The 27,178-nt window shown below is 53.2% G+C and overlaps 1 protein-coding gene across 14 annotated transcripts in view; it reads left to right on the top strand.

Moving 5' to 3' along the window:
- The window catches only part of DAB2IP (DAB2 interacting protein), a 146,314-nt gene extending 120,210 nt beyond the window's left edge, over positions 1-26,104 (top strand). For 11 of the 14 annotated variants that reach the window (XM_065035519.1, XM_065035516.1, XM_065035514.1 and 8 more), the window contains 10 exons: positions 3,824-3,968; positions 6,015-6,159; positions 9,237-9,473; positions 10,999-11,200; positions 11,295-11,473; positions 13,038-13,911; positions 15,587-15,739; positions 18,634-18,836; positions 19,649-19,736; positions 21,278-26,104. In XM_065035519.1, coding sequence (XP_064891591.1) covers positions 3,824-3,968; positions 6,015-6,159; positions 9,237-9,473; positions 10,999-11,200; positions 11,295-11,473; positions 13,038-13,911; positions 15,587-15,739; positions 18,634-18,836; positions 19,649-19,736; positions 21,278-21,445 — 2,394 coding nt within the window. In that variant the 3' untranslated portion in view covers positions 21,446-26,104. The remainder of the gene's footprint in view (positions 1-3,823; positions 3,969-6,014; positions 6,160-9,236; positions 9,474-10,998; positions 11,201-11,294; positions 11,474-13,037; positions 13,912-15,586; positions 15,740-18,633; positions 18,837-19,648; positions 19,737-21,277) is intronic. The other 3 variants (XM_065035512.1, XM_065035511.1, XM_065035513.1) reach the window with 3 other exon arrangements.
- The last annotated feature ends 1,074 nt before the right edge of the window (positions 26,105-27,178 follow it).

The raw sequence follows: 27,178 nt of genomic DNA, 5'->3' as shown, positions 1-27,178 counted from the left end.
AACTTTCCGATAATATTTTACAGCAGCCATAGCTGAGCTCGTAAGGATTTCTCCCTGTTTTTCTCCCTAAACGCAGTAGCGGGACTGGTTGGGGGTCGGAGCGTTGTGGCTGTCAGGGGTTTCTGAGCCTCCTGTGTGGGATCTGGCCCCGCTGCCCTCGCGGGGAGGTGACATTTGCTCACAGTGTCAGTGTTGCACCCCTCAGGTTTTTCTATTACCCTGACCAAGGTGATGGCCTTGGGTTCCTGTGCGTTAACCCTTGCCTTGCCACTGCGCCTCCTTTTCCCAAGGAGAACTAGAAGAGGCCAGAAGTGTTGAGGATGAGCTCCAGTGCTCAAAGGAGGGAACATCGCTGCATTTCCCGGCAGAGAAGTGTCCTCGCGGGTGTTCAGAGGAGCCGTGTGGTGGTGAAGAGCCGGGGATGGGCTGTTGGGGTCCTTGACTTTGCACCATCTGCCCAGGACCCGTTGCTGCCGCTCACCTCATGCGTTGGGCACCATCGGTGCCGCCGTGTCCTGACACTCGGCCACCCGCAACCTACAGCCCTACCAACCCCTGGCGATCTTCACCTTTGCATAGAAGCCCAGCTGGACCCTGGGCTAGTCTTTGAAATAAGCAGTAATCTTATTACCTTTATCAATTCAATCCTCTTAAGGTTAAGTCAATCCTATTAATCAGGCTTGTGTTGTGGAGAACCTTATTATTTCAAAGTCAATCTGCCCATCAGTCAGTTAGGATATTGGGAACAATGGGCTGCAGCCCAGAGGGGTGTTTGGGGGCCACGGGTGTCACCAGCAGGACATTCTGTGTTTGTGTGACGTCCAGAGTTCTGAGGAGCTGCCTTAGGATAGCACGTGCTGCTGCGAGCTCCTGCTTGGTTTATTTGGAAACCAGTGCTGCTTTGTATTTCTGGATTGCTGCTCTTGATCAGCATATGTGCAGTGACTGAAGCTGCGCAGGTTCAGCTGTGTCCAGTCTGAAGCAAATATGCTTAAAATAAACACGGGGGCAAGGCTGAAGAATGCTGCCACAGCCCTTAATTTTTGCTGTAGACCTTTTCCTTCTCTCCTCAGCTCCAATGTAATGAAATAAAGCATCTTATTTTCTTCCATTGCCGGGGGCCCTAACTAAAAACAACCCCCTGCTGATCTCTGCTGCTCAGAAACAGGGAGTTTTATTGGCTTTAGTTATTGCATTTTATTCAGAGCCTTGTATGTGGGTGAGTGAGGCCCCCGGAGGGATTCAACAAGTATTTGCATTCCATTTGTGTCTCTTCCGAGTGCAGGCTGCTGGCGTGCTCAGGGCAGATACCAGACGTGTGATCCAGAGCCGATGTGGCTTTTCTGCGTGGGGGAAGATCTGGAGATGGCCCTGGGTCAGGAGTCGCAGCGTGTCGTGGGAACCGACCCGCGGTGGAGGCTCGCGGAGCCCAGGAACCCGCTCCAGGACGCGCTCTGGGGGCGTTTTGATCCCTCACGTGTCTCGGGGCTGGTTGGTACAACCCGGCGAGACGCCTCGTGCGGCCGGAGCTGCTGGGGACGGCGCGGGGCCGGGCCTGGGGACGCTGTTGGGCATCGTGGCTCTCGCCTCCGCCCCCTGGTCAGGAGCAAGGCTGGATTGCGCCGTGTTCCGCCCCAGCACTGCGGGCTGTGCCGTAAGGGGCTCTTTGGGATTTCAGCAGCTTTCCTTTGGAGACAAGGGGCTGTTTTCTCAGCTGCCGAGCTACAGGTGCTCAGTCAGGGATAACAACCACAGCAGAGGTGTGGGGGGATCTCCTCTGGCTTTGTCTTGAGTCCCACACTGGATTTTTGCCTCTTTTTAAATTCTAGTGGATTCTGTAGATGGTCTAAAATAATGGACATTCGCGTTATCGCTGGCTGAAGCTCGGCCGTTGGGTTGTGCGTCGCAGCTCGGCCCCACGGCAGCTGACAAGAAGGGGAAAGCAAACACTTGGCTAAGAGAAGCCGTAAAACTCAGTGTTCCTGAGATAATTAGTATGTTGGGAAAGTGACAGGAAAGAGAATCAAGCAAAGCCAAGGTCAGTGGCTGCTAATTAAGAATCAGCACCTTGTGTCAGCCTGAGCTGTGGCTTGGAATTGAAACGTACCCCGGGAGAGACCCAGGAAGATAAAGGTGATTGAGTTACCCAGATAGTAGCTCGTGGGATTTGAGCAGGGGTTTAACATTTCATTCCAGCTTGGCTGATAAAAGGGGTAAAATGAGAGAAAATAGCAGGGGGAGGCGTGTGCTTTGCTTCCAGGGGGGATTTTTACCTCTGGAGCGTTGCAGGCGCAGTGGGATCTGAGCAAAGGGATCTCCTGGCTAAAGAAATAATAGAAGTGACTCCTTTCTTTTCCCAAAGCTGCTCCTCTGGATCTCCGGAGGCTCCTCCTGGCAGCTGTTGGTCCCATCGCGGGGAGCTGGGAGGGCTGGGGCTGTTGGCTGCTGCGGAGATGCTGACCTCGATCCCCCCCGTGTGCGGATCTTCCTTTGTCTGGGACAGGAGCACAGGAACAAAGGGCTTGGAGATTAAATTATTTGGGTCCGTGGGTTTCAGGTGGAGCTGTTGGTTGAACCTCAGTTAAACTTTCGGTGCAGAGGTGTCCACGTGCATCTTGCAAATCTCCTACAGCTGCTGGCAGGGAGTGGGACCTGAGTGTCCCCTCCGCGCGTCTGGGTCACGGTCACAGCACTCGGGGGGCTCTGGGAGCATGGGGACAGTGGGGACAGGACCTGGGTCCCCACAGGGCAGCTCAGGGGTGCTCCTGCCCCTGCCAGGAACGGGTCACGTCTGGGACAGTCCCACCAGATAAAGGAGAATTTCTTAGTGCAAGATGATTACTGAGCAGGTAATTTTGTTCTAGAGGAAGGCTTTGAAAAAGGTGCCCTTGGTTGTAGAAGTGAATTTTTATGTCAACGTTGCTTTCTCCCCTGCATGGGATAACAGTGAGAGGTCCGATGCGTGTGACGTACCCGGTGCCGGTTCCGTTCGTGGTGCTGGGGGGAGCCCGGAGCTGCTGTTCCCATCAGCCGTGCGGGGAACAGAGGCTGAATGTGTGTTAGCATTAAACACTGCACGGCATTTCCCCTGCATTAACGCTCGCCACAGCACGCTAAGTACTACACCACATAGTGGATTTCCAGCAGAATGCACGGGGAGCTACGTGACCCTGCGCCATCAGTTAATGCTGCTGCTGAAGTGGACGCGGGGCTGGGGCTGACGTGCTGGTTTTCTGCTGGGATTTGCAGTTTGGTACCGCGCCTGCTGGCCCCGTCCATCGCTCTGCAGCACAGATTGTAAAATGGCACGGTACTCGGTTGTGTGCACATCGATGCGCCCAAAACACGTGCTAGAGCAGTGCTGGTTGTTTCCATGAATACTGAGGAACAGGACGTTGGAGCACCTTGATGCACATTACAGCCTGATGCTCAGCTGTGGGGCAGCTCATGACATCTCAGTGTCCCCCTGTTTTACCACCCGTGCAGGTGGGCACCAAATGCAGCCACATTTAACAGTGGAGCAAACATTTCACCCACAAAACATGAGGCTGGTACCAGACCCAACCAAAAACCAGCACTGATGGAGGGGCCAATGTGCTGCGGGCCTGGAATGAATTATTTTTTGGGGTGCGAAAGTTGTGACTCCCTGGAGATTTATTTCTCCTCTTGTCTCCATGAGGCTGGAGAACCAGGAGGAAGGTGGGGCCGGTCGCACCGCGGCACACGGGGTCACCGCGGCGCCTCCGCGCTCCCCGGAGAGGGGAACGGAGCCGAACGGAGCGTCTGTCGCTGCGTGTGACCCACCATGGGCTTTGCTTTCCAGGATTTCTTGACTGACCTGATGATGTCTGAAGTTGATCGCTGTGGTGAGAATGAGCATCTCATTTTCAGGGAGAACACACTGGCCACCAAAGCAATCGAAGAATACCTGAAGCTGGTGGGGCAGAAATACTTGCAAGATGCCTTAGGTACGTACAGCGCGTGGGCGAGTGTCACCTGGACGGGTTCTCCTCGGAGCTCCAGGGTGCTGTGCGTGGCGGACACTGTCACCTGAGCCCCGGTGACTGCAGGACACACCGGCTTTTCGGCGGGAGGGTTTCGCTGGCAGTGGGTCTGGGCGCGGGCACGGCCACAGCTCTGCGCCCAGGCGAAGGTCACTGAGTTAGCGTTTAATCTGCTGTCAGAGGAGAAAACAAATGGATGTTTGAAGGCATTGTGTCCTCTGGCAGCGTCACGGCGGCCGATGGGATCCGCTCCCCCAGTTCCTCCCAGCGCCTGCCAGTCAGATGCGATCTCCCCGTCACAGTGATGCGAGCTGCCTCCCAGCTGCCCCTGGGAACCGTCCTGGGGGGTTTATTTCAGTTTATTTTTCAAGGACTGGCTGTGTTTATGCCTCCGAAAATATTTCTCGTGATGCAAATGAAAATAATTAGAGCTTCTGCTCCTGGGCAGGTCGGGAGGGAACGGCCGTGTCGCTGCGTGCGGCAGCGCGGGGACGCGGAGAGGCCGCTTGGTGCCTGAACCTCAGCCAAGGGCGGCCAGACCCGAGCAGTGGATGAGAGGAGTTTTGTTGAGCTGTTAATTTTCAGTACGTTGGGTTCCTGCTAATGGATTTGTGTAATTTTAGCAGGGTGCAAAATAATAATAATAATAATAATAATAATAATAATAATAATAATAATAATAATAATAATAATAATAATAATATAATGACAACATTAAGGAAGGGGAGATCACTGAGCAAATTCAGTCAAACCAAGAGATAGCCCACAGGAATAAGAAAAGGAATATTATTCATTTCTGCCTTGTAAGGTTTTCTATTTGAAGGCTCTAAGTAGATTACCTCATAAAACTTCTAAAAATCCAGGAGATTAATGAAGACAGAGAGTTTTGGAATATTCAGGGCTCAGTGCTAATGCTGCAGCTGGTACAGGGGGAGCCTCCGGTTCTTGTTCAGGGCACCGATTCTGTGTAGACCTTTTATCAGTGAAATGGTTCATCTGTGTCACAAGGTAACACAACACAGCACAGTGCTTTCCTTTAAACCATGAAGCACAAGCAAGTAATGGGGCCGGATAATCACAGCAGGCATCACCTGCAGGCAAGCAGAGAGAGCCAGAGCTCCCTGGCAGAGCTGAAAACACATTGGAGAGGCTCTCCAGTGCGTAATTAACATCTGTTTTGGCAGCAGGGGAGGAGTGCGGAGCAGAGTGGGCAAAAAACGGGAGGATGGGAAAATCCAGGATGGTCAGGAATTGGGAAGATGAGCAAACCAAAGCGGAACGTCACCCACCCTGCAGGTCCCTGGCTAAACTCCCCTTGCCGTGTCCCCAGTGGCCGCTAACTGGGACAGGCGCGTGTGGCGCTGGGAAGCGGCTCAGCCCGGGTGCGGGGCCTGTGCCGGTGCCCCGGGGGTGGTGGCAGGAGCCGAGGAGCAGCCAGGCAGCAAACAGGAGCACAGGGAGACGCAGAGAAATGTTTAATTTAATTTTGTGTGATGTTCAAGCTCAAAATAAACCAAGTAAATTGTTTCTTTCCTTTAATTACCGATTTCTCCTGTGAATCACGCTGGCTCGTCAGCGCCAGGCCAGTCTGCAGTAGCAGGACATGCTACAAATAATGGCAGAACTGCCGGCGCGTTTCCTACCGGAGCAGCCCAGGGGAGCGCGTCTGCACCGGGTGCACCGGGGGCCGGGAAGCGGCTGTTTCGGCAGCGCAGTTCCAATGCAATAGCCCGTAGCCACAGAGGCAGAGCTGCCAGCTGGGGACGAGGGATGGAACGTGCTCGTTGGGAGCCCGGGTGCGTTTCCGCGGGGTTGCTGGGGTGGTTTGTGAGCTCCCGAGGCAGCAGCGGCTGCTCCTGTGTCCGCTCGGATCCCGAGAGCTGGCTGGGCACAGCCTCTGGTACCGGCTCCTGTTGAGCACCTGCTTGGGCACCGGGGTTGCGAACAGGCTCCCTTGAACACTGCGCCTCTCACGTCTCCAAAACCCATCACCGGCTCTTTGTTTTACAGGGGAATTTATCAAGGCTCTGTACGAATCAGATGAAAATTGTGAGGTGGATCCCAGTAAGTGTTCATCCTCGGACCTTCCTGAACATCAGAGCAACCTGAAGATGTGCTGCGAGCTGGCGTTCTGCAAAATCATCAACTCCTACTGGTCAGTACCCGCGAGCGTCGCTCCCTCCGCACGGTACGGCTGCAGGGGCGAGGGGACACGTTCATCCTGGGGCTGTAGGTGCCTGTCCCTCCGCTGTCAGAGAGCTCTGCAGGGAGAGTCTGGCAGCAGCTTGTTCGGGTAGATGTTCTCCTGAGGCAGGAGGATGCTGCTGCTCGTTGGGACCCCGCTGCCCCAGCCCATCGCCTCCCTGGCCCACGGCATGGAACGCACCTGGAGACATCTCCTGGCTGCTTGTTCTCAGGGTAAAGGTTCTTGCAATGAGTTGGGACAAGCCCGAGTACGCAGAACTGGTTGGAGGAAGGCCGTGGTGTGGTGGTGTGGTTGGCGGGCACGGCCGCGCTGGCGGGGTGACCTGGGGACAGGAGCCCGTGGCTCTGTTACGGATGCTGCCTGCAAAGATGACCTGAAAGGGAAAACAAATAGGCTTGTGGCTCTCTTTACTTGGAGAAATAGAAATATTTTCTTTTGGCTTCTTGCTAACACACCCAGAGACTCTGATCATACGAGAGAATGATCATTTTTGTCTTACTGCGGGATTTGCAGTCTTCTTGCTTAAAAGCCTGGGCTTAGTTTTTATGAATGTCTCCAGTAGCAAGACTGTTGTTGCAAAACATCAACTAAGGATAATATTGGGCAAAGGAAGTCTTTGATAACGAAGATTTCTCATTTTCTCTCGCACCCCAGCTGTTGTGTTGAGGTCTGAAAGCTCATTATATCATCTCCCAGGACACCGAGTGTGTCCTCCTGCAAGCCCAGGGAGGGACTTGCTTTCCCTGATACTTCTCAGAGAGAGAACAAGCAGCAAGAGTCTCAGTCTTCCTTTATCTACCACAAAGAAGCAAAGGGCAGAGTTCTTCACAGGTATCCTGTACCTTATCCTGAGCCAATTAATAACTCTGTGACTCAGGAACCACGTTCACCTGCGCTCCCAGGAGGGATTCACTGCTTTTAGTCACCAGTGCGTTGTAATTGTTTGAATGAACGTCCTAAAAAAATCCAAAGGAGCGCTGAAAGGTCACTCTAAAAATAGGCTTGGGAAGTGACCTAAGGAAAGTGACCTAAGGGAAGTCAGGAAAGCAGGAGAAGTTTGTTCCTGCAGTGCTGCTGTTCAGGAGGGCTGGAGCAGCTGAGCTGCTGCCCCCAGTGGTTTCCCCTCCGTCCTTTTGCTCAGCGGTTCTTGGGGATTAAATGGGCTGATGAGTGTTCGGGATTGGCCAAGGTACCCGACAGCAAACGGTCTTGCTTTAAATAGCACGGCAGAGTGTGCGCGCTCATCTGCCGGAGAGAGGAAAGAGGTTTACAATAACTGAAAATTGTTATAATTATGACATAATTTGGACATCTGGAAAGTTTTGGTGTAAGCAGAATTTCAGCATGTGGAAGCTCGTTACTGGAAAGTTGGGTAGTGAATTACGGGCCCGTTTGTCACATAAAGCCGGCTAACTGAATTCCGTCCGCTGGTACACAATTAAACGTTTATGGTCTCACAGGCTGTGACAGTGAACAGCGCTCACAGGCTGTTTGCAGCCGCTGTACATGTTTTCAAGGGTTTACTTTCCAGTAACTGTACAACCTGTCCTGATCATTCAAGCCTTAAATTGCTTAAAGGATTCTCCTATTTCTGGGCAAATACCATGAAGTGAAAGGGCTTTGTCCAATTGTCTGGATCAAGCCAAAGACAGAGGAGAATTTATCCAGCTGAAGACGTTTGCTAGTGTCATTTATAAAGCACGGGGTAAAAGTTCACGAGCGTGAAGCACGAAGCCAACACGGAGCAGAACGGAACGCGAGGGCAGCGTTTGCCAGGCGTGTCCGTGGAGTGTCGGTGCCATCGGAATCCACGCGGGTGGATTCCTGCTTTGTGTTCTCCTCCGTTGCGGAGCTCCCACCTGGTTCTTGCTGCTGGGGGACAGTGGATGGTGCCTTGGCCGTGCAGGTCCCTTGGTTTGTTCTTCCCAGCCCGTGTGAGGTTCAGCCGCAGGGCGGTCGGTCCCCGAGCGGACACAGGCCAGTGGGACACCAGCTGACATTGCTTTGCTTCTCCCAGATAGTCCCTGCTGCAAAACTGGGAAACCACGCTCTGAAATGGCTGTTTGTTCAGGAGATGTGTGGCCTAAAGTGGAGTCTGACCCCTCGGCAGTCTGCTCTTGTGCCATCCGCTCTGCATTTGACACAAGGACGGTGGTTGGTGGCTGGGGCGGGTGGGGACGCGGGGACCAGAGGACCCGTGGCAGCGCGGTGGGACCCGCCAGGCTGCTCCCACGGGTGGGAATGTCCAGCCGAGTAGATAATGTGTGCCGGGAACAGGAGGAGGTGCGAGCTGGGGAGCGCTGAGCACAAACCGGCAGCAAGCTCTCAGGTGATAAGGGCGGCTGGGGGAATTCTGGTCTCCAGGAAAGCCCGTGTGTGCCTGTGTGGGGCTAGGGCTGGAGAAACTCCAGTGGGGCGCTGCGTTTGTACCGGCCACAGTGGGATTTGATCCAGGTGCTTGACCAGGAGTGTTAGAACTTGTAATTAATTGTGTTAGAACTTGCAGAGCCCTCCCTGCAAGCACCAGCTGGGCCGGTGACCCCAGTGCTGCCGCTGTTCCTACCAAGGGGCTCCCATGGAGCTGTATTTCTCGAAGCGGTGCTCTCCACCTTGGTGGCTGAGCCTCCCCCCGGTTTGAAGTGCCCCATGACACGGCCAGCTGGGTTGGGATGAGCTGCTTTGCACAGTTTTTTTCATCTGTCTTCCCAGTTTTCTGGGGTTTTGGTGCCCAGTACAACCAGGAACATAAGTCTGAAAGCTTCTGTGACAACTTTACACAGTGGCTTTGTTTGTTTCTGTGTGGTTTGAGTCTCCCAACAGACACTAAACAAAAAAGGACAAGAGCTTGTCACTGGTGTAGGTAATGGTGCTGCTGTGGATCAATGGGGCGAGAGGGCTCTACCCTCGTACAGGTCTGGGTGACGCACCCCACAGCTGATACACACCGTGTTTACTTGCGGCTGTGTGGCAGCTTGAACGCTCTGGCCTTGAACTTGCCATCCCTGCATGTCCTTCTGTCATTGCAGTGTCTTCCCAAGGGAGCTCAAGGAAGTTTTTGCCTCGTGGAGACAAGAATGCAGCAACCGAGGCCGCCCGGACATCAGCGAGCGACTGATCAGTGCCTCCCTGTTCCTGCGGTTCCTCTGCCCCGCCATCATGTCCCCGTCCCTCTTCAGTCTCCTGCAGGAGTACCCCGACGACCGCACTGCGCGCACTTTGACCCTCATCGCCAAGGTCACCCAGAACCTTGCCAACTTCGCCAAGTAAGCGGAGGAGCCCCGGGGTGCGGGAGGAGCCCCGGGGTGCGGGAGGAGCCTCGGGGTGCGGGAGGAGCCTCGGGGTGCGGGAGGAGCCTCGGCTCCAGCCACCCCTTCCCTCCATGGAAAGGGCTGTTTGTTTTCTCTTGGCTTTTTCCCCCACGTCTCTCTGGGACCTGTTCCCTCACTGTCGGGTCAGGGAGATCATTTCAGTTTCCAAAACAGGATGTGTTTTATGAGCAGGAAAACAGGCTGTTCTGACCCCGGAGAGGAGCAGGCAGGGTGGCAGCGGGGACACTGCCCACCCCTGTCACAGGGACCAGCAGGACCAGAACCAAACACCAGCAATGCCCAGGAGCTGGTCATTCCCTCCTCTGAGCTCTGGGACCTTCCCTGCTGTTAAAATGCGGTTGTGTGAACTGGGAAGGTATGAAAAGAGAACAGGGACACTATCAATTTCTAACTAAGCCCGTAGGTTTGATGGAAACAAAGCAAGAGACTTTTGAAAATCTTTCCACTGGCTGCAGCTCTGAGCTACTTATTCTGAGCTCTGATAACAAAATGATGAGCTTTCTGAAACATGAATGGACAGTTTCTGTCTAAAGCTTCTTAGATTTGGAAACTAGCTTAGTACACAGGCTCGCAGTCAGGAATGCGCGTACATGCACGCAGACGCAGACCGAAGACATACAAGTGTGTTACACTAGATGACAGAAATTCTCTGTATTCCTGACCAATCCCTAACTAAAGGGTTTTCAGATTTTCAGCACTTTGCTGGAAAGGCTCTTTGACTAATCTGACATGAGTCAAGCCGAAGCGATGAGGCAGAGCCGTCCTGCAGACACGCAGCCGAGCCGCTCCTCGCAGGGTCGCTGGCACAGCGCAGCACCAGCCGCTGCTGGGACAGCGGAACCACCCTCCCCGTTTTGCTTGCAATAGGAGATCTAACTGGGAGCAGAGTCTGGGCGGAGGGCAGGAGGAGGCTGCGGGGAGCCCAGGGGGACAGACACGCTGGCCCAGCGGCCGGTGCAGCTCTCCAGGTGATGCCCAGAGCGGTTGTGCCGGGGCAGCAGCCGCTGGCGCAGCTGGAGTTGGCTTCAGTGCCTCTGGGAGAGCGGGAGAGGATTCCTGCCACCAGCAGTCATGGGCTTCAGTCAGTTGATGGTGCTTGGTATTACGATTTCTTTATTTCCAGTGACAGGTCCTATTTCTGGAGGCTGAGCCCTGACCCAGCAGTACGATACACTCCATTACCAAGAACAGCTTCGTTTCTCTAGCTTTCACCTTCATTTCTACCGTGGAGATCCTGTGCTGATGAGGACTTAGCGGGATTAGGCTGGAGTTAATTTTGGTTCTGTGATCAGTGGTGTGTACCAGGTTCCTGGTAGCAACCCGGGATCCCAAAGGCTTTGGGAGGGTTCAGATGCCAGAGGAGGCTCTGGAATTGCTACCTGCCTGTGTACATACCCGTTCTGTTGACTGCACTTCTGTTTACAGGATTTAGCTGAAATCCCTGTTGCTGTCTTGATAGGTTTGGCAGCAAAGAGGAATACATGTCCTTTATGAATCAGTTCCTGGAACACGAATGGACTAACATGCAGAGGTTTCTACTGGAGATTTCCAATCCGGAAACCATCTCAAACACAGCTGGCTTCGAAGGCTACATCGACCTGGGCCGGGAGCTCTCCACGTTGCACTCGCTGCTCTGGGAGGTCGTTTCGCAGCTGGAGCAGGTACCGGGGGTATCGCCAACAGCAGGCAGAGCCCGCAGTTCTCTAGCCAAAATACAAGATGTTGGTAGTCATTCTGCTCTTTTTTCTGCCCCAGGGCACTGCAACAAAACTCGGGCCTCTGCCCCGGATCCTGCGGGACGTCAACTCGGCGCTCAGTAACCCGGCCTGCGTGCAGGTCTCCGTCACGGCCGATCACACCGCGTCCACGCCCAACGCTGGCAACAGCATCTCTGCGGGGCTACAGAAAATGGTGATAGAGAATGACTTATCTGGGTAAGAGCATAAAAGGTGGCCCGGCCACAGACCAGGGAAATACTGAGTACTCATCTGCTGCCAGAGCCTGAGCACGGGCAGGGACGGGCAGGACAGGCTGCGGTGTGGTGGTGTCTGATCCACGGACTGGGCTTTTTCTGATCCATGGCCTGGGCTTCCCCCTCGCAGGACGGGCACTGGCTGTAGTTCAGGTGTGAATCCAGACCCAGCAGCAGGTGCCGTGCAGGTGTCTGGCTCCATCCTGGGCCCTTGAGAGCCAAAACTGGGCATGTGGTCTGGGAAATGAAGAACTTGGCAGTGCTGGTCTTGGCTGTTGAGATGTGGCTAGAGAAGCAAAATGTTCATCCTTTGAGGACTTGAGGGCTTGTTTGTACTGACCTCGAAGCGATGGGTATCTCCAGTAAGTTCACGAGGTCTCTGAGTATGCAGGATGTATAGGATTGGCCTTATCCATCTTTGTAAGACATCGGGTATTGCTGAATCCACTGAGATCCAAATTTGGACATTTCTCTGACAGATGCCAAGCTGTAGAGGCCTAACAACCCATGCCAGTCTGCTCTGTCCAGCTCTATAACACTGTGTTTTTAATGATGCGCAGTGATTCATAGACACAGTCACCTAACATACCTTTTTGGCCTCATTATGCAAAGAGTCTCATTCATGGGAAGATGACTCTGTTGCAGACCTGTAATGTTTCTGTTTGCGGAAAATGAAATGGAGCCCACACAAATTGAAAGACTGTGCTAGTAAAATAGTTTGTAAGTGGAAAGTACATAATATTTAACAGTTTAATTAGGAATGAAAGGCAGCAATGGTGCTGGACTTGCTCTAATCAGAGCTTTCATCTCTAATGCTTCCCAGCGTGAGGTACAATTATTTAAATCGAATGCTATGGAGGATCTCTGACAATATGCTTTCACCCAAATACTTGCTTACAATGCACCATCTTTGATCAGCAGTATATTCACATTAAGCTACTGCAAAGCTCTTTCTTCCTATCCCCAAGAAATCAATATTGTGTGAATGTACGTTAGAGCAGGAGGAGTGGGTGGATAACCGGTAACCTTCAGCTGCCAGGCTTCAGCTCGCGGTTAGCGCTCTGTCTGCCCCGTGTGGATCGTGCCCCCATGGCGTTCCACACTGTACATGGGTTGTCCCGAGGAGCTTACAGCCAGGGGACAGAGCGGAGGACACAGGGGCGGTGTGGGAACAGCCAGCTGGCAGCAGACAGGGTGACAGGTGCTGTCAGCGTGATGAGCAGATCCAGCCGGGGCGGCAGAGCCCGTAGTGTGTCGGTGATGCCTCCTGCGCAGCCCCGCAGTCCGCACCCCTCGCTGCCCCACGGGGCTGGCCAGGGCTCCCCGTGTCCCCGCTGCCCGCCCTGTCCCTCCATAGGCAGCCCTGCCCTTGTGCCCGCAGGGGCCGCGGCGTCCCTGTCCCGCACCGCTGCACCACGCTGATTTCTTCTGAGTGATTTCGTTTTCCTGCTCCGGTGCAGCATTCACAACTCTTCTTTTTTGTTTTGTTTTCCTCTCCTCTTCCTTACGCACTGACTTCCCCGCAGTCTGATAGATTTCACACGGTTACCATCTCCAACCCCTGAAAACAAGGACTTGTTTTTTGTCACAAGGTCTGCTGGGGCCCAGCCCTCGCCTGCCCGAAGCTCCAGTTACTCAGAGGCCAATGAGCCCGACGTGCAGATGTCTAATGGCAGCAAGAGTTTGTCCATGGTGGACTTGCAGGACAATCGGCTCTTGGACAGTGGGGCCAACGCGCCCGGCACGGCTGACTCCCTCAATGACAGTCAGTCGTCCCTCGGGCAGTTGCAGGGCGTGTGGACCGCGCGGACTCAGCAGAACAGCGTGACGGGCATGGCCACCGTGCGCCGGGTGGGCCAGACCCCCACCACGCCGAGCGGCGAGAGCGCGCCGGGCCGGCCGCAGCTCCTGGCACCCCTCTCCTTCCAGAACCCCGTGTACCAGATGGCGGCCGGGCTGCCGCTGTCCCCCCGCGGCCTGGGCGACTCCGGCTCCGAGTGCCACAGCTCGCTCAGCTCCCACAGCAACAGCGAGGAGCTGACGGCCAACAAGCACGGCTTCGCCGCCCCCGCCGCCAGCGAGGACTTCGCCCGCCGGACGGGAGAGCTGGCCCGCCGGCAGCTCTCGCTGACGGAGAAGGGCGGCCAGCCCACCATGCCGCGGCAGAACAGCGCGGGACCGCAGAGGCGGATAGACCAGCCGCCCCCGCCGCCCCCGCCCGTCTCGCGGGGCCGGACGCCGCCCTCGCTGCTCAACACGGTCCAGTACCAGCGACCCTCCAGCGGCAGCATGATGTCCTCCTCGCCAGACTGGCCCGGCAGCGGCGCCCGCCTGCGGCAGCAGTCCTCCTCCTCCAAGGGCGACAGCCCTGAGATGAAGCAGCGCACGATGCACAAACAGGTGAGTTCGGGGGCTGTCCCAGCACTGGGCGGTGAAGGGACCAGGCGGGGTCAGCCTGTGGGTTTGGAGGAGGAATTGGCCGGTGGGGTGCGCTGCAGAGGGGGGATGTCACTGGCTCTGGGTTACCGCATCGGTGCTGGCCCCATGGTGGCATTGCACGTGGGGACGAACCTCGGCTCTTGCACCCAGTTTGGCCTGAGATGGAGGCCCTCCGGGGATGTGGACACAGACCAGCGCTCCTTCTCCATGTTCCTCCGTCAGCGTGTGACTGCCGCATGGCAGCATGTGGCAGATACAGGATGGCGGTGGCCGCTGAGCCTCCGTCCTGCGCTACCATCTTGTCACCGCTTTGCCTCTCCATGCCCAGGCTCTCATCCCATGCCATAGCCAACCCCGCGCCATCTCCCAGACCTGGACCAGGCCCTCACCTCTTGTAACCAAGAGTCTCCCTGCTGCCGCTGCCGTGTCCCCAGGGCCGCGGCGCCCCGGACACTCGTGTTTGCAGCAGGGACGTGGGAGCGGCGGGCAGGGCTGTGCTCCCCAACGACAGTGACGTTCTGCTGGGCAGTGGTTCAGGTCCCAGACCACACGCTGGTCTGCACAGAAATACATTTTGCAATTTGTCGTGCTAAGATTGAAAACAGTAGGTCTCAGACCCAGGGCCTTCTGGTTTTCCTGGCATGGATAAATTGTTTTTTCTAGTGCTCATTTATTCATATGACATTTCAGAACTAACCCTATAGAAAATTAACACAGTGGGGCCTCTCAGTGCCTAAAGGAAGAGTTTTAAAAGTAATACAAACCCAGAGAATATGGACAAATGGCAAGAGCTCGCTGCATCTCAGCCCAGACACAGTATTAAGGCACCTTTTCAGCAGTTGAAAGAGCAACAGAGCTGGTGTAACTACCTCTCTGCCTTGGTCAGCGCTGCTTTATCAGCCCCGTGCAGAACAGTTCTGTGCTTACGATACTGATTCATATGCGCTGACATTAGCAAGCACAACACGTAGCAGCGTTGGGATAATGTGGATCAATACTCATTAGGTACAGAGGGCACAGAGCTCTGCAAGCAGAGCAGCCTGTTCAGTAGCAGAATTTATTCCCAAAAGACGACGGTGAAGTCGGGTGACCTTCGGAAAGCCCTGGCCAAGGCGTGTCTGCGGATCTTTCCTCCATCCACCCGTGTTGTCCTCGCAAAGTTTCTCTCAAGACCTGAAGTCCTCAGATGGCCTCTCCTACCCTTAATCTGCCTATTTTACTTGTGTGCTAGCAGCACCCATAAACCATCATGAAACTGCTGATAGTTGGTGGCACTAAATGCTGTTTGAGAGCAAAGAAATCCCATTTGGTGGCCATTTCAGTGAAGTCCCCAAACCTCGTTCCTGCCATCCAGAAGCTCTACCTCTGGGAGTTCATCTGCTGAAGTGACTTCCAAGCTGTCCCAGGCCAGAGCAGACGTCTTTTTTCACTTCTTCAGAGAAGGAGGAACAAGGCAGAAGGATTTCATGGACATCCTTTACCAGGGGCCTGAGCACTCTGGTGGCTCAGAGTGTTGGTTGCTGTTTGAGCAGCGTGGGAGAGGGCGCAGGGCTCACTCGGAAGGAAATTCTCTCCATTTTCATGACCATTTCTGTTACAGGTTTTTCTTTTGTCATGGTTGTATGTTTCATTGTAGGCCCCTTCTCCTGTGAACCCCAATGCCCTGGACCGCACTGCTGCTTGGCTTTTGAATATGAACATGCAGTTTTTAGAAGATGAAAGCATTGACCCAGATTCCAAGCACAGGGATAAGCTCAGGAATAAGGACGAGCTCAGCCAAGCAGAAAAGGTAAAACCTGATTGGATTGAAACAAGTTTCTAAATAGAGAGAGGATTTCCTTGAACGTGGTTCATGTGAGCGCCCTGGGGACAAGGTGGGCTGTGCGGCACGTCCCTGCCCAGGGTGTCAGTTTGCCCTGCGACCTGCTCAGCCTCACAGGGCACTTCTGGGGAAGGTTTGGGAGGTTTTCACACACTTGGTGGCTGGAATTTCGCTCTGATGAAAGCAAGTACGAAAAATAGGAGCCAGGAATCAAGTGCCAGTGCTGCTCTGCAACAAACTCTAGGTACAGGGAGCCTTGTTCCTCACAATGGGGACATGTAGCAAGAAGCAGCTTCCGTGTCAAAAGGCTGTAAACAGACCTAAAAATTAAGTCCAGATCCTGGTCTGAGAGGCAGCGCTGGGGCCTGGGGTGACTCCGCTGGTGCAGTGACACTGCCCTGAGCTCGTGCCTGTGTCACACAGGCTGGGCCCTGCAGGGAAGAGACCGCGCAGGCCTGGCTGGGGGTGAAGGAGGGTTAGAAATATGGAGGCAGCAGCCAGGGGCTGAGAAGATCCCGTCTTTGCTGATTGCTGCTTCTGCAAGGTGCTTTCCCAGCAGCCTGGCCCTGCCGGGACCGCTGCGGTCGGGCACAGCATTTGGGATGTTTCCTCCGTGTGCTGCTCTGCTGTCACACCAGCCGCGTGTCACCCCCTGGTCCCACAGAACTGCAGGCATCACCCTCCCTGAGCCTCTTTCCTGTTTTTCCAGCGCAGATGTGTTTCTGGTTTTGTTATGATAGCCTTCCTGTTCTCGTTTTGCTGTGCTGTATCATTTTGGGATTGTCATGTTATTTTCAAGAGAAATGCCAAAGGCAGGTATAGTAGGGACTGGGAGGTACAAGGCGATGGCTCCTGGCTGCCCCAGGAAAAGCGTGGCAGAGTTTTGTGAGAGTTCAGCCCCTTTCTTACTGGTTTGCTGCTCCTTGTGTGTTCCTGCAAATATACAGACACGTACTGATCAGATAGCAGCTGACACATAAAAACGTGCGTGTTTAGCAGAGGTATAGAGGTAGAGCTAAGCAGAGACAGCAGCCGGCAGCAGATCCAGAGACGCCGTTCTCAGACTGGTGCATCAGGCACGGGGCTATGGCTGCGTTTGCTCATGGAAGGGCTTTGAAAAGGGTTCAGCGCTCAGTGAGTCTGCAGTGCAGAGGCCGGTGACGGGCTGTGCTGTGGCGGAGGGACTGCAGCCCGCTGACACGCCAGGGAGCCCGCAGGACGCCGTACGTGCCAGGGCTGGCCAGCACGGGCCCTGCTCAGGGTACACGCTGGCATTACCAGTTCCGACAGCGTTACACAAACCAGTCCCTGTCCCGGGTTCAGCGGAGCCTCCAGGAGCCTGCTGTCTCATTCCCATGCAGCATCTTTTACTTTGCTGTCACATCAGTCACTGACATTAAAGATCACCATTAGCATAATCTCTCTCCCCATTACTGTAAGACGTGAATGGTAACCGAGAGTGAGACAAGTGTTCTAGAGACAGGAGCGACTCCTTCGGTCTCTGAGGCCTCTGCTGCTATCATTTGAGCTCACTTACGCTGCTCCTATTTTAAGGCTAGGGTAGGTATTTAATTGTTCCTGTTCAAGCAACTCCCTTCTGTCTGACTTAAGTGCTTCTGTGCAACTGTATGGGCGTCTGTGTTCCCTCACCGCTCCAGGTTACATGTGCAAAGTGTGTCGTTTCAGTGCTGCAGTAAATGCTTTGCTAAAGGGAAAACGGCGTGACGGGGAGTGCGGGCCCTGCCGGGGCAGGAGAGCTGCTCTGCTCCACCGCCCAGCAGCACTCAGGACGGGGACCCAGCCGAGTCCGTCCATCGCCTCAGTGCTTACACAGGTGGCCATGGCCAAAACAAGAAGGCTGGTGGGTTTTTTTTCAGCTACCCATGTAAAGACACGATTTCTCTGAGTTCATGAACAACTTGTGGCTCTGTAACAGACTTCATGACTCAGATGGGAGCCTTTTTCCCATATCTGGCTCTGAAAAGCAGCTTGTCAAATCGTCAGCTGCATGTTAACTCTAAGGTTATTCCAGTTGAGATATTTTTTTTTAAAGAAAATTTCCAAAGATAGTTTTTTGAAATTAAGGTGGGTTGTTTGGTACAGATACACACTGGGTTTCCCTTTAGCAAAGCAGGTTGTACTGAATGCTCTGCTTCTGCAATAGCTGAACCCAGCTTTACTGACTTAGCTCTTAACTTCTTGATTGCTGTATGTGATTCTTCTGCTGCTGCTTTTTAGCTTCATCCGAATGAACGGTACAACTGTGGGGCGTTGGGTTCACGCGGCAGCTCTTCTCGGATTGAACCCGCTTTGATATCTGATTGCACAGTTAAAATGCTGGGCCCAAGAGGCGGTGGTGGCGTCCGTCTGTCCCTGCTGCAGAGCCGCAGCCTGGCAGGAGGCACGAGCAGCTCCTCCTTGGCTTCGAGCACCTCCAAACCACCCCCGTTTATTGTCGTAGACTGAAGAGCTCATGCGTAAACCCAGAATCCCACCGGTGCAGCTTCTCCTGCCTGTGCTCAGCCCCGTGCCGTTAGCGCAAGGAAGGCGCCGGCTGCGTTTGCCATTCGCTCCCTCTAACCTGCATTCCCCTGTGAAATGCCAGACTGTGCTAACAACCCATTCTCTGAACCTGCCAGTGACCCGCCCGCCCCGTGGAACGCAGCATCGCTCCTAGCGCAGTGGAGAAGACTGAAGAAGAGGTGTCGGCAAGCGGGGTTATCTGAGCCGGGTTTGCCACTAGTCTAACGCAAGGAGAGGGGCGTGATGGGGTTCTGGGGAAACCCTGGCAAGGGCAAAGCCCTACTGGGTAACGTGCCACATGTGTTTTCTCCTCCTGTGTCTGTCCTTGCGTGCTGTAGTACCAGCAGGACCTGGTGGTGCTGCAGGACAAGCTTCGCATCTCCAACAAGAAGCTGGAGGAGTACGAGACTCGCTTCAAGTGCCAGGAGGAGACGACGCAGAAGCTGGTGCTGGAGTACCAGGCCAGGCTGGAGGAGAGCGAGGAGCGGCTGCGCCGGCAGCAGGAGGATAAGGAGATCCAGATGAAGGGCATCATCAGCAGGTACGGGGCGGTGGGTGGGCTGGAGGTGATGGTGGTGCAGGTGGACAGGCTGGTGCTAGAGCTGACCCTTGCTCAGGAGAACTGGGTTTCTTCAGAGGTGCAGGCATGTTTTACAGCATTTGTTCACTTTCTGCCTCTCTGGGTTACAGCCTGGAGGGGGATTTAAAGCCCTGACTCTGAGTAACCCTCATTACCTGATAGTTTCCTGAGTCACAACGGCAAAACTTCAGGAGGGGAGGGCTGGCAACTCACTCCACTTCTCAGAGGATCTGGCAGGTTTGGTTTTCTGTTCATATGAGCAATAGATGTAACAATTAAAATGTTATTTTCCTGAGGTTTAGCTAAAGCTCTTATTACCATTCCCTCAATCCAACTGTAAATCCCTTTCTCCCACCCAGTGGGATGTGGCACTTGCATTTGTCTGGGACAGAGACTGTTCCAGTGCAGGTAGCTTCACCTGTACCTGAGCCAGGCCAAATCAGTGCTTTTAATCAGTCTTCCCTGTTCTGTGTCACTTAAGCTTCGGGACAGTCTGCTGCAGAGGTCTCTAGAGAAGGGTTAGAACCAGAAAAAAAGACTAGTCCTGAACTATTGGCTTGCATGTAAGAAGAGGTAGCACCAATGACTGTGTGTGTTCTTCATGCTCAGTTGCACACCTGCATTTCCTTTGCTTCCTTGGTGTCAGGGACTAAATGAGGACACGATCTGTATCATTCACTCCGAGTGGCTGATTTAGATGTGTGTGAGACTAATACCTGCGCTTAGCAAAGCTCAACAAATGTAATTTGTTTGCTTGTCTGTTTGGCTCCCAGACTGATGTCAGTTGAGGAGGAGTTAAAGAAGGACCATGCAGAAATGCAGGCTGCTGTGGATTCCAAGCAGAAGATTATCGATGCACAGGTGAGTCTCCGATACCAAGGGCTGCAGCACTTTGGGGGTGAGTCTCCCCGCCCCGAGCGTGGTGCGACCGTGCGTGGGTGAGTCAGCAGCAGCTGCGGTCAGCGACAGAGCGGGACAGGCTCCAGCAGGGTGTGATTTATTTCACAGCATTCGCATTCGTACAGCTGTTTCCAGCCTTGGAGCCTGGCAGGTGACACAGAGGGTGGGGGGGTGGCAGCTTGTGGAAGGATCATGCCCACAATTCAGTCAGTTTGTGGAAGGATCATGTTGTTGGCTCAGTCCAGAGCTTTGCTTGGTGCTTCGTGTTCCAGTAACACTTGCAGGATGTGGGTACAGGGAACACAGAGCCCAGCCTGAGCAAAGCCACAGGTTTTTTTAGCCTTTAGGTTGTGGCTTTCAGGATTGGGAAGCTCAGTTATTGCTATAGATTACAGTGGCAGGGGAGCATCAAATGATGGGTGCAAAACACTGTGTGTGGAAAAGAGAATCTGAAAATATGGTCCATAATCTTTTCATTTGTCTAGGCAGAGATCAGCATCTTCTCAGCAGCAAGGCTGTCCGACAGGTTGTGGCTAGGTGATGGGATATTCTAGGCTTACTCCTAACAACCCTATTAATCACTTGTGAGTCACTACTCATGGCTAATTTACCATATAGATAATTAAAAATGAGGTGTGACAGTAGTAATTTAGTGAAAAGAATCATTGTTTTTCTGGAGGGTAATTTGGTCAAAGCTTGTAAATCATCGTGTTCCCTTCTGTGCTGCGGCAAAGCCCAGCAGAGACAGGGCATCCGTGAGGCTCCACAGCCTGGCTTGTCTCCTGCCACCTCCCGTGTGGCTCATGGTGAGGGCCACTCTACACCTTCTCTTTTGGCATCTCAGGCTGTCCGACAGCGTTGGACAGGTTCATACGGACCTCCAGTGTTACAGGCAAAACACTGTGCCCCTGAGCTGCTTCTGTCCTGCTGGTGGCAGACGGAGAAGGACGATGACTTGTTGGGTGTCACAAAGAGCAGGAGCTGCAGAATCGGGCTGCAACACAGGAGTTCTTGCTCCCATCCTTACGATACTGTAGTTGGTGAGAGTTGCCATCAAAGCCATCCTGGGAGGCCACAAGTCATTTAAACTATTAATTTACACTAACAAAATCAATTAAACACTGGCAGGAATAACTATCTTGGGAGAGCTTGGTTTTAGAAAAGGAATCTTATCATCTTTGTAACAGCTGCAGTTGAGCAAACAGTACAATGAATTTCTGTATAACTGAAGAATTAGAGAAACTGTTATCTCCTTTTTCTTCAGGATGCTAAAATGAATTGAGCTCAGACACACAAGCAAAGTACATTTGTGGCCCTGCTACTAGCATCAGATTTTTTTTAAAATCATGTGTAGCACCTAAAAACATGGCAGGTAGGCATGCCAAAGAGAAGGGTCCTGCTCCAAGAGGCCTCTGTGTCGCTGTTGGGACCGGCGCTGGTATGAGAGGGACAAGTCTCCGTGCGTCTCCACTAACCAGTCCCCTCTGCCCATTCGTTTGCAGGAGAAACGCATTGCTTCACTGGACGCTGCCAACGCACGGTTAATGAGTGCCCTTACTCAGCTGAAAGAGAGGTACAGCATGCAGACACGTAATGGGATCTCCCCCACAAACCCAACTAAATTGCAGATTACAGAGAATGGAGAATTCAGAAACAGCAGTAATTGTTAACCCGCGGAGGGTGCTGCCGCAGGAGAGGAGGCCTGGCCAGAGAGACCGTGCAGCAGCAGGTGTGAGCCGCGGCTTCAGAGAACGGCTGCTCTCCCCAGAGAACCCAGCTCCTTACTGCGGACGGCGCGCGTGACTGAGCCCGTGTGCGAGATGCTAATGCCAGCACATTGAGGGGACGGGAAGATCGAGTGTGAGATGAGTGGCATAAGGAAATAACATATATTTGAGAATCGCTGTCACTGTTGCATTTAAATCAGTGTTTAATGTTGAAACAAAAGTAACCTTTTTCTTCTAAACTGCCCAAAGGAGATGCTCACCCCTCCCAGCAAGGAAAAACATCCTTGCCATTGCAGTAAGCGAATAAAGGGAGCTGGGCGCAGGCTGCAGCAGGCACAGGCCGGTTTAAGCGTGCTGCTGGACGCAGCAAAGCTCGGCCTGCTCCCACCGTGCCCCCGGAGCACAGCCCTCCCACAGCAAACCCCCGGCCAGCCCAGCCCTCCTACCCCAGGCGGCTTTTGAGAGGCCAGTGACTGTCCACAGGGCAGTGACGCAGCTGATTAGCATTTAATTAGGGGATGCAGTCCAGAGGAAAGGTCAGTCGTGCTGTGTGCCATGTGGGGTGCTGCGTGGGGCCCCTGCAGTGGCAGGACAGGGGATGGGGATCCCGGGGAGTAGAGCCCAGGGCTCTGGCACACAAGCCAAGGGAGGCGCTGGCACCTGGTGATGCGATTCCTCTCTACAGCGTCTGCTCCTCACAAATAATGGGGAAGAGTCTGTGTAAGCAAGAGCCCCCGGGCACTGTCCCCCCACACGTACTTGTGGCCACAGAATAAAGTGAATGTTACCTGAGCTTGGTCCCTGAGCTGTGAATGAGGGGCTGGATTTCCTGGTGCCCGTCGTGGTAGAGGGGAATGAGGGGCTACGTGAAATGACCAGCTTGGCCTGCCAAAGGGTTCGTTATGGGGATGAAATGCTCTGCGCAAAGATTTTTGCTATTTCTGGGGAGAAAAACAGACAAAGAAACAAGAAAAAGCCCTGAAGAATCATGAAGATCGGTAATTGTATTTCTTTTCTTTCACAGTATGCATTAGAAAAAAAAAGATCCCATTTTCTGGAATACTGTCCTCTTTAAATTGGGAATGAGCACTGCATGGAAATTATCCGGCTCGAAGAATGTAAAACATGGTCATAAGGGAGTAACCAACAAGAACAGCAGCCACCACCGAAAGGCCCCTTGTCAGGAGCACTGTGCAGGCATAAGCCAGGATTAGACTTTCCTAACTGCTGAACCGCAGATTCGGCACGTTCAGACACGTTGTGCTCAGCAGAGGGGTCACCTCCTTAACGGGGGATTGTGCCGCTGACCTGCCGCCATGGTGTGTTTGTTGGTTTGTGGTTTATTTTGGTGTTTTTTTTAAGTTAGACCTTCATGACTCCCACTCTCAGAGCAGGTCACTCGTACCAAGAGCCAGAGAGAGTTCTCTGAGACACGGATGCCAGTGTACAGGACACCTGCCTGTTCCTCCCACTAAGGTTTAACACCCTGCTCCACACCCGTCCACGTGTAAATGTCCAGCCCAAGGGCCCCGGTTCCGTCTCCAGCCTCGCGTGACCGGGGCTGCCCGAGCGGGACACGTTCCAGCGCGCTCCGCGTTCCGTGCTGCCCCACAGCCCTGAGGCTCATTAACCGCGTTATGACACACGCAATTGTTTTCAAAATTAAATACGCTTTTTTTTTTTAATTATTTTTTTCCCTAACCAGTGCTGTGTTGCTGGGCCGAGGCCGGTGCGGCTCGGTGCACTGCGCTCTCAGTGCCAGCGCCTGCAGGGAGCTGCGGTCACAGCCCCCAACCACAGCTCCTCACAGAAAAATAAATATGTACAATGACAAGTACAGTCACCTTTGAATTTTGGAGACTAGCACAGATGGCTTTGAAGAACGTCACAAAACTGACAAGGTTACAGCTGGAGAAAGACCCAGACAGGTTAGGAATACAGGGTACTGTGAACCTCTGCGTACGTACACGTACACCTGCCGTTGTCTCAGAGTCAAACGCAGTACGAGAACACTGTAAAAAGACTATTTTAACCCCTGTTGCCCTGAGATGTATGTTTAGAGATGATTGTTTTTTGAGTTCCAAAAAATTTGTGTTGCAAGAGACACAAGTTTCTCAAGTGAGAAGCAACACAGAGGAATGGAAACACCACCAGGGCATGGGGATGGGCACCCCACCAGCAACGTGTTTCCATTCACACACAGAAGGAATTTGGGGATGCGGTCAGTGCTCTCTCTATGTGCTGCAAAAAATAGAAATGCCCACAAAACAATTGTTTAGTACTGAAGCCAAGCACAGTACATCTTAATCTGCTCCTCAACCACAAGCCAAGGCACTGCCCACCCCATCAGGAACTCCTGGGGCACCTCAGACCCGCAAACCACTGAACACACGTCAACTAAAATAGCAGGAACGCTTCAATCCTTCCACAGTGAGTTGTTCAAATCTTTTAAGTTCCAGTGCCAGCACCTTCTGGAGTTGTTGCTTAGTTTCCTGAGCCAGAATGAAAATAAATTCAAATCACAATGAAATCTCGTTACAGTAGAGATTCCCCCCTCAGCCCCTCTGTCCCCACGTCTCCTTCCCCCACAAGCGTCAACAACTGGACCGAAACGCGACCCTCCCTGCAGAGGGCTGGGGATAGGTTTTAAGATCCAGGCTCAGTTCTGTTCTGTTCCTCGTTTGTGTTTGTTATTTATGAACTGTATATGGTGTGTGTGTGGGAGCCAGCGGCGGCCGCAGAGCCAGACCCAGCGCAGCAATACGGAGGCGATTCCACAGCAAAGCAACCACTGTCCCCAACCTCCTGTGATCGGCTCCGTTTTCTTTTCTCGGTCTTGCGCTTTCTACAGTAAGAGGCTGTTCTAGTGCAAACTCGTCAAAGTGTAAACTAAATGAAAACACACTCGAATTTTTATCTTAATACAAGTCTTAATATTTTTTTGTAAATGTTTTCAGTGTTTACTGTAACGTATCTATCTCACTAACAGTTGTATATAGTAACTTACTTCTGGTGCTGCTTATTCGGTCAGGATTTGGCTGTATCTCACTGCTGTTTTGAAGAGGTGGGCTCACACCAGAAAATCTGGATCCAGACACAGGTTACAGTTTCAGTCTCCTCCTTTTGGGGCTCTGAGGAAAGGGAGAGAAGCCAGCGATCCAGATTTGGGGTTGGTCCACCTCAAGAATTCTGTTTTAAGAGTTTTGATTTGGGGTTTTGTTAAACTGTAGTGAACACTTCTGAAAAATGAGCAAAGTTCTGCGTAAAGGGGGATGAAATGGACTGAACAATGTCCCAAGGTCCCTGCGGACGGCAGGTATCATCACTTGGGACAGGGATTATGGCTTCAGTGCCAAAAGACCGGAGGGACCCCAGTCCTTCCCCACGCCAACTCCTACTACAGTGTAGTCACCAGCCCCTTTTGCACCACTTTAAGCAAATCCTGCGCCATCCAAAGAGTCCACTGTTACTCTGCATTGTCATTTGAGTCTGGTTGGTTTTGTTTTCTGCTTCTGCAGTTGTAAAGCACTGATTGCACTGTGAGAATCCTCTGAGCTGGCAGCCAGCCCCGCAGGTTGCTGCAGGGTGCAGGACACAGGTTCTGCTTCTACAAATATTCCTAAAAGGGAAAAGGAACTTGGTGGACCTGAGAGAGGCATCACAGGCTCTCCCAGGAAAGCAATCAGCAAGTTATCTATAATTTCCAAAGTTCAGAGAGCTCATAGGGTTTCTCCTCTGTTATTAATGTCCATATCCAAGATGCAACAGAAAACACACTGAGGTCTGTTCTGTGATGAACAAGGAGAGGATTTTTAGGCACAGGAGATGGAAAATACAGTGATGTGTTCAGCCAGGACAGCCACAAGCAGAAAACCCTGCGGGAACAGCGTGCAGCGCCACGTCCTTCCACCCGCGACGGCTCACGGGCACCCTCCTCCAGAGGAGCGCTCGGGCAGTTCCATGAGGCTGCCCTGCTCCGAGCAGCCCCCTCCGGCCCTCCCCAGACACATCACTAACTTGCCTTTTCTTTTCCCTTGGGGACAATGACACATGGGGGGAGAAGGAGGACGACAGCAGCACCGCGACCATGCAGCTCATGGGCTTCACAAACCAAATCCAATCTTGAGGGTGTTGCACAACATTCAGAAACAACCATGCTTTGAGAAAAGGTGTCACGGTCAAGCATTGACTTTCCCAGCTCGCCCAAGCTGTGACATTGCTGTAAATGCCATGTGGTTCTGCATCAGCTACCGGTACCCAGAGCGCAGTCTCCATGTTCACCTATTCCTTTATCATACATCACTGTGTCTTAAGATATACCTCTCTCTGTATATCTGCTTAGGCTGATACTTGTTCCTGATAAGCAGTCGCTATGTTTTATATCCTCTTATAAAAGAAAAACAAATCTTTTTTTTGTAAGTATGTTTAAAAAAAAAAAAAAAAGGCAAAGTGGAAGTGTTTGCTGAATCTCCTTCAGCTCCTTTTAAACTATGTAATAATGTACAGAGAAAGTTGTTGGTGTTCAAAGAAATGATGTGGCTGTGCAATTTATGTACATTTGCAATTAGAAATATTAAAGATTTATTTAGATATTTTACACAAGTGCTCCAGCACCTCTACTCTGTCATTTCTAGTTCCTAGGGCATCCCAACACACACTGGCCACATGCACACGACTATCTGTCTCATCTATTGCCCAAGACACATCATCTGAAACGCTGCTCAGCCATGGCCTGGCTGACCAGCACCTGTCACGGCTTTGGGGAGACAAAGGGACCAAGCAGCTCCATGGGCACACAGCCCCGAGGCTGGGCCAGGAGCCACATCCCTGGTTCAGGCACTTGCAGCAGCGATAGAGCCCAGAGGAGAAGATGCTGTGGGAGGCAGCAGCGAACACTCACAGCCCATGTGCCCCTCTCCTTCCAAACCGCCCGTCTTCTGTCTCAACAGTAGAAGCAGCAGGAAACTTGGAGGAGAATCATTAAAACCCTGGGCAGCATTGGCACCTCTGCCTCATTACCATCACCATAATTAGCTCCTCTGAGAGAGGGGGAAGACAGGCTGGCTGCATCAAAATGCCTGGGGATGAGAGGGAGAGGCTGCCTGTGGCTGCTCTGTGCTCAGACCGGCTCTGGCCCTGCGCTGGGCACTGGGATCCGCTGGATCACGAGTGAGCCAGAGAACCCACTGCTGCCTCTGCCAGGAACCTGCCCGGCCAGAGAAGGCAAAACCCCCCCAGGTTCAAATCCTGGCTCTGGGCTCTGCCTTGCCCCTCAAACCTGGCCCTGCAGCATTTCAGTGTCACCTGCGCTCAACCACATCCAGGGCTGCACCACAGGCAGCGATTCCATCACAGGGGTGCAAACACAGCCCGTCCTGCTCTCACACTCCTCCTTGTGCCACCTCACGGTGAAGGTCCCTGGGCAGCAGCTCTTCAGCGACTCCCCAGTGTCCAGGCAGCAGCAGCTGCTCCCGCTGCCCTTCCCACCACGGCTGCAAGAGCATCCTCCGCACCACACAAAGTGCTCGACGCTGCCGTACCCAGCTGCTGACACCTGAGCCCTGTTCACGACACACCCAGGCACCGAAACCGCGCTTTGGGGAGGTCTGAACCCTTGGTCCTCCCTCCAGATCACCCTGCCTGTCGCTGGGCACCTTGGTGAATTGGAAGGCTGAG

The sequence above is a fragment of the Columba livia genome, chromosome 19, assembly GCF_036013475.1.
Source record: "Columba livia isolate bColLiv1 breed racing homer chromosome 19, bColLiv1.pat.W.v2, whole genome shotgun sequence".
NCBI classification, from domain to species: Eukaryota; Metazoa; Chordata; class Aves; order Columbiformes; family Columbidae; genus Columba; species Columba livia.
Note: the sequence above shows the minus strand (reverse complement) of the source record. Positions and strands in the feature narration are given on the sequence as shown.